Below are 7,348 nucleotides of genomic sequence, written 5' to 3' on the forward strand. Positions count from 1 at the left end.
TTCAGTCAAAAAATGATATAAAGCAGAAATAAATAGAATGCCTAAAATCACTTTGTCAGACATGTTTTTGACTAAAACAGAAGGGATTTTGAAGCAAACATTGTTTTGACAGACATGAGCGTTATTAAGCTCATAAGTAATTTTCATCTGAGATCCATTTGCAGAAAATAATCTCTCAGAAGATTTTTTAAAATATTTACTAGGAATGAGTCCTTCCTGAATACAATTCAGGTCTAATCTGTAATCAATCATAGCAACAACAGAAAATTGAAAATCATGGGTGACCACAATGGTGACCCTTGAAAACCATTTTGGAGGAATGGTATGATGGATCAAACAAATCTGGTTATCAGTAGCTAACTCATGTTGGCTTGAACTAGAATCATTTGTTTGCTCATTATCCGAAGGAATATCCTGATCAAGTTGTTTATCAATTTTAAACACTAAAAATTTTTGTTTTAAAATCTCATTTTCAGACTTAAGGTTGTTAACCTCATATCTGAGTTCAACGATTTATTTTTTAACAAGATTTATTTCGTGTTGTAAATCATTTGTAGAAATTTCCTTAGGTTTTTTCTTTTGAAATCTCTCCAAGGTTTCTTGAAAGCTAATCATTTGCTTAGAGGGTTCTGGTTCTTGACGAGCCATGACTTTTCTTAACTTAAGAAGATATTCTTCCTTAAGCTTAGGATTTGTTATTTGAGAAATCAAGGTTAGCAATAGGTTTTCTTGTTCTTCAGATTTAGACAAGATATGGATTGTCTTACCCTTTGTCTGACAACAAGTATCATTACAATTGCAACCTAACTTAGGACCAGTAGAATCTGGAGATTCAGTTTCTGATTGATATTCTGAATCACTAGAACTGAACTCAAGGATATCAGATGATGAAGACGAAACTATTTTTAAGAGTTGAAATAGTTCTTCTTTATTATTGTTATCAATATTCAACTGATTAAGTTTTTTTTTAATTTTTTATCTTTTTTAACTTTTTAAGAGTATTTATCAATAAAATATCTTAGATTATCACAAATAAATATACGCATGATGGAGAGAGTTTTGGCCGATCGATGTACTGATCTGCTTAATTAATTAGAAAGTGGTAGGTAAGGTAACTACGTCTATATATCTTTCCTTTTTCTTTTTGGCCAAAAAGGAAAAGTCACTCTGATGACAGACATCGATCGATCCAGCTTTTTGCCATTGGTCTTTATCTATGAATTGAAATTATATCATTTAATTTACAATCATATATATAATTAATATATCCTAGCTAGGGCGGCTTTATCGTTAAACCACGCTTTTCACATTTCATCATGCGTATATAGTAAACATGTGAAGTCAGTAATTGCGGCAATTATTATCGTGATCATGGTATGCGATATTATTGATGAAATCAAGCATGTATTTTGCGTGTCAATATTATTTAAGAGTACCAAGTACAAAGGAAAAAAAAGGGGAAAATGATGCGAAGATTGAGGTTCTAATTCAAATTAGTACTAAGCTAGAAAAATATGATTGTACGCAAGTCTTTTTTTTTTTTTAACATATAAGTATAAAGTCCTTATAGTGTATATATATATATACATATATATATGAGTAATGTTAGATACAGTCATAAATTATATAAGCGTCGCGCATTCATTTTAAAAAAATAATAGAGTTTCATTAATTTTTTTATGTGGGTTTCATATTTAATCATTTTTTTAAAAGTAGTGTGTGGCGCTTGCGCACTCGATAATTACAAAGATAATTACTCTCTCTCTCTCTATATATATATATATCTTGATCCTTTTTTTGGTATATTAATCAATATTTTTTAGTATTATCTATAACTATCAAAGAAAATGTTAAATATATTTAAAAAAAATTTACTTTTTTATGTATCAATTATTAATATGCTGAAAATTATGAAATTTAAATTTCAAAAAAGTGAAGTCTCTAGTATTTGATTTTGTTTGAAGCATGGTAGTACTAGAGAGTTTCAAAGATTATTTAATTATCATTAGAGTTATATATAAGAGATGTATGGAATATTATTGTTGATAAATATTATTTATCATTTTTGCCATTCTAGTTAAATTTACATATTTACACATCAATGTGTGTATTTAAATAGAATGACAAAAATGAAAAATCACATATTAGTGTGTGATGTGGGAGATAATAAATAGAATTTTTCATTATTATTAGAGGATTTTGGTTTCTTATTTCGTTGTCCTTTGAAACTATATTAATATTTTCTTAAAGGAAATTGAAGAGTGAATATCAATAGCTTATTTGCATGAGAATTTCACTTGACATCAACGTCAAAAATCCAGATATATATAATAGAAAAGCAAAGATATGCGAATTTAAAAAAAAAAAAAAAATTATTCATCATTTTTTAACCATCATTCTTTCGTTGTCCCTTAGTATACCATCAAATGAATAATAAATAAATAAAAAATAACTTGTGCATGTGAGAAAATTGTTCCATCAATTTAATTAACCTGCGTTTTCATATACTGTAAATAAAATTAAGTATATAAAATCCAGTTAATGAGACTTAATTTGTTATATATCTTTAAAAGCAATGAGAAATAAATAAATAAAATCTTATGATTCAGTTAATTATGTCTTTATCATTTTCCTTTTAAGAATGGAGAAACGTCATTTATTATTATTATTATTATTATTATTATTATTATTATTATTATTATTTCCTGACATAATTTCAAATAATTAAAAAATATTTGTCATTTATGAGTCAAATTATTTAGGGTTTTACTGCTATCGGTTGGATTGGTTTGAGATTGGGCCAGGCTACCACTTCAAGGCTTTTGACTGAAATGTTGGGCTTAGGCTCTCGGCCTGTCTCAAACCCCTTAGAGCAATCTTCAGGCAACTCGCCGGATGCCCGAGTCAGTGCCTTGTCGCAGAAGAAATTGTTTTTGTTTTGTTTTTCCTAAAGCAGGAAAGAGAAGCCAAAGAAGAAAGACGAAGGCGAGGTACGACCGTGCGGTAACGGTGTTCTCTCCGGACGGGCATTTGTTCCAGGTGGAGTACGCCTTCGAAGCCGTCCGCAAAGGTAACGCCACCCTAGTTGTAGCTAATAGGCTCAGACGTCATATTTCTCGGTGTCGAAAAGAACTCCACCCCTAAACTTCGGGTACTCCAACACTTACCATTCCATGTAATCATATTCCATTGGTAAAAGTTCTTGTTTTTTTGTTGTCTCAAAAGTGAATTTCGTTTAGTGTTCCTCTTGGTTTGTAGTTTGGTGATTTTTCGCTAATGGGACTTCGTTTGTTCCAATTTGATTCGATAGCCAGATTGTTGCGCTAGATTCTAATCCCAGGGGCCAGGTTTGTTGTAATCTGAGATTGTAATAAATTTGATAGACTACTGAGACAATGAAACCGTGAAGTTGGCCCTTCGTGCTTTGCTTGGACTGTTCAAATCTATTTTTCCCTTGTTTTTTCGTAATTACTTTTCGATTTTGTTATTTGAATTACTCACAAATAATTTTCCGATGCTTTTGTTGTAATGCTTGAGCCGGCCTTCTGCTGGGCGAATGGGCAAATGGGTTCACCTTTCTGTTGTAAGTTTTTAAGACATGTGCTTTAAAATTTTGGTGCTTTTGGCTTCATTAGTTGCATTAAGGGAAGTACTAAGTGTCATAATCTTAGTTTTCTAGCATAATTATTAATGCTGTTCTTGTTTTGGCTCGTACATTAACCTTGACATGTTTACTTGCGATTTTGTGTTCGCCATCTTTTTCTGTGGCTTCTATTCTCAGATCGGTTAGGAAGATCGTGTCATCGGATGGTCACGCTGCGCTGGCCTGTGCTCTGTGTCATTGGACTGAAAGCAGATGCTCGTGTCTTGATAAACAGAGCACGCATTGAGTGTGAAAGTCATAGGCTAACGGTTGTGGATTCCGTAACTGTTGAATATATAACACGTTACATGGCGAGCCTGCAGCAGAAGTATACGCAAAGTGGTGATGCAATTTAGGCTTCCGTTTGGGTAGTGGAGTGTTCTCTCCGTTACGATTCATTGTTTTATTATTACTTTTCACTTACTTTTTATTATTATTTAATATTTTATCATTATTTTTTTATTACTATTTATAGAATATCTGATATTACCTCACTACCTAAACGCAACCTAGAATTTCAACTTTGATTGCAGGTTTTGACCCCTACACTACATCCCATCTATAGATTTCTTGGGAACATTTCAAGCATGGAGGGCCAATGTGACGGGGAGAAACTAGAATTGGATGAGGGAGTTTCTAGAGAAGAATTATAAACAGGACTTCTGTACATAAAACCGTGAAGTTGGCCATTCCTGCTTTGCTTGAAGTAAGTTTCCATCTTGTGGATATGGTTTGTGTCTGTCTATATGCGTGCATCCGTTAGTGAATCATGGACTTTTTCTTTTTCTTTCTACATGAGGGAGTGTCTGTCTAGGCCTTGTTTGTTTTCGCAAATAAGATGAGATGAAAGTTGAATAAAATATTGTTAAGATATATTTTTTTAATATTATTTTTGTTTTGAGACTTAAAAAAATTAAATTATTTATTTTATTTTGTATGAAAATTTAAAAAAGTTGTAATCATTAGATAATATGAGATGAGATAAGTTGAGAAGTTTTGTGAAAGTGAAAGAGCCCCTAGGATCACTTGAAAAGAAACTGTTTTAATGGTTGATGGATAATATCACGTCAATCAAATATGATATTAGATGAAAATATAATATATAACATTTATTTTTACATGTAAGAGTGTAATATAATAACATAACTCCTTATATTATTGCGAGATTAATTTTGAGTGATATTTGATAAATAAATTTGTTTAATCTAACGTGGTGTCTAACAAAGTTAGAATTCAAGAGCTGTGCAAGTTGTACTTTTTTTTTCTAAATTGAATATTGTGGAACTGTTTCTAAAGTTAGAATATTGTGGAACTGTACGCTCAAAATAGTGTTTGCAGCAATCGATTTTGATGCTCCTCATTCTAGCTAGTTGGTTCATTGGCTGTTTTCGTATTAAAGGGTTATTGCAATTAATCTGGTTCCTATAGAATCAAGCTGTTCCTTCCTTTTAAGACCATTTACACCCAAGTGTGTTTTAGTTTCTATGTTTTACAAGCATCGTATGCATGTCTTATTCTTTGGAAAGGGATTGTGATATTGGAAATGAACATCCAATATCACAATAGGAATATAATAAAGGTGGAAGAGACAGTAATATAAGGAGAACCATCGAAACGCCAGAGTAGTGAAACTTCAGACAAGAGAAGAGAATAAACAACCAAGCACAACTTCCCCTTCTAAACTTCTCCACTGTATTTCTGCAAGGGCTGCCAGCTTCAGGCCAGAAAATCTGCCTAAAAGATGAATGAAAGACTTGAGTACGATCTTATAGAGATCAAATGGGCTGCTTGCAAATTAGGAATGGTTGTTCTGGTAATAATCACCCCAAAGCAAAGGTCGAATGAGACGAGGGTATGCTGCTCAGCGTGCTTTGTATTGTTGGGTTGGCTGAGACGAATAAATTTGTCATAGAGTGTATGCCTTGCGAATAGTGGTTACTATTACAGTACTCGAATAGTAATTACTTTTGTTGGTGAAGTTAGATGGAGGAGACAACTAGAGGCAATCATGCAATTCTGTCATTAGGTCTGAAACAATGGATTCGGATCGATCCTTGTTTGAAAATTGAGGGATACTTGTTCTGCTACTATACTTCTCGTGAATCCAGAATATGAAAAAGACGTTGCGTGTAACGCAATCACGAAATCCACAAAGTGAGACCAATCTAAGAGGATATCTAGTTTAAGTTATTGTCAGTAAGATTTTTTCACCCAACCTCCAGCGTGGATCCTCATCATTAGCCTTCAGTTCTTCACGATACGTACAATATCTGATCAAGCTTACTATGCCGTCCAGCCTGTATCGTTACAGTGTATTTACATTTTTTATTTATTTTCTTTTAAATATCTTTAAATATTTGTAAAAAAAAATACAAATTCACTAATAATCACTTAATCATTAAAAAAAATTAAAATAAACTAATAGTCAAACTTAAGGGATAAGCCCAGGCAGCATATTATCATTTTCCTATATATCTGAAGTAGCCATCACTTTTGCACTGTGTGGAATCGATTTGGATTTGGTTGGCCTAAGCTCGTTGGGATGATATGTTAATGTAAATGCCAATAATCTGTTTAACATCAAAATCAAAATCAAAAGTAGTGATGCTCAAATTACATGATCTTATAAAATTGCTCGACAGTGCGAGAAGTTCGGCAAAGGTCCACCTTTTTGGGCCTAATCTCTTTTGCCTTTTAGACGCTCTCTCTGTTTGCTGCAAGTTGCTTAATTCTTTCTTTTTGCTTATAATATGGGCTATTTAGAACCAATACTTTATGGTCATTATTCCTCCATGAGTTCTCTTTTTGCCAGTAAGAAAGGCAGTGAATAGTTCTGCATATTGACAAAGTGACATGGGGGTGCTTCTTTTCGTATTCATGCGTTGCCCAACTTGTAGGATAAAGCAATTTGTCAATTTACTAAAAATGGGGTCTGACAGTGTTCATGTTGGGTGAATAGTAATAAATAATAGTAAGATAATCTGAGAACGTTTGAGAAAAATTGTATTCATCACAGACAGACTCTTAATAGTTAATACCTAGCCTCAAGATTGTGGCGTAAGAAGAACAAAATGGAAAAAAGATGAAAATTTTGAAGGGTGAGAGAGGGTCAAAATTCAAATGAAAATTCAGGAATTCTGAGTGACTAATAAGGTAGTAGGTAGCTGAATATATTAACTGGCTTCAACTGCTCCCTAAAAGGATGTTCCTCTTTCCACGTACAAGGCCACGATATGCTATGACTTTCTGAAATAAATATACACCAAGCGATAACGTTTATATAGTAGCTTCTAAAGAAAGAAAAAGAGTTGAAAAATCCCCCAAAAATCACACCCCGCATGCATGCATGCATGCACTGCATATTAACATTAGCCAGTAAAAAAGGACTCGAGAAAAATAATAACCCCTAACTGTTACAGTTGTTTGTATGTTGCTCTTCGATCGTCTTGTAAGATATTTACGTTGAAAACTTGACGTTACTCATGATTCAAATCGTGAATAATTTCTCTAATTGGCAGCGGATCCTCAAACATAAACCACTACTTCAGCTTGTGTGCTGCATGCATGATCTTGTAAAGTCTTTTGCTCCACAGGTAACCTATTTTTCTCTTTTGAAATTGATTTTGGCATACAGTGCTACCTTTGGCTTACAAAGTCTAACGCACCATAATGAGCATGCAATGTTGTTGTTGAAATCATTCAAAC

General features: G+C 32.9%; 1 protein-coding gene across 2 annotated transcripts; it reads left to right on the plus strand.

The window, feature by feature from the left end:
• The first annotated feature begins 2,803 nt into the window (after window positions 1-2,803).
• Window positions 2,804-4,353, plus strand: LOC121254262 (proteasome subunit alpha type-7-B-like). 2 transcript variants are annotated; one of them, XR_005938596.1, is made up of 2 exons: window positions 2,804-3,151; window positions 3,782-3,986. XR_005938596.1 is itself a non-coding variant. In XM_041154234.1 (2 exons), exons 1-2 carry the CDS (start codon window positions 2,896-2,898, stop codon window positions 3,997-3,999), a joined length of 393 nt encoding a protein of 130 aa, XP_041010168.1. In that variant the 5' UTR covers window positions 2,804-2,895; the 3' UTR covers window positions 4,000-4,353. The 2 variants fall into 2 exon arrangements, 1 of the variants encoding a protein (XP_041010168.1); XM_041154234.1 differs by having other exon boundaries at window positions 2,804-3,070; window positions 3,782-4,353.
• The last annotated feature ends 2,995 nt before the right edge of the window (window positions 4,354-7,348 follow it).

Source organism: Juglans microcarpa x Juglans regia, chromosome 3D, assembly GCF_004785595.1.
Source record: "Juglans microcarpa x Juglans regia isolate MS1-56 chromosome 3D, Jm3101_v1.0, whole genome shotgun sequence".
Classification (NCBI taxonomy): domain Eukaryota; kingdom Viridiplantae; phylum Streptophyta; class Magnoliopsida; order Fagales; family Juglandaceae; genus Juglans; species Juglans microcarpa x Juglans regia.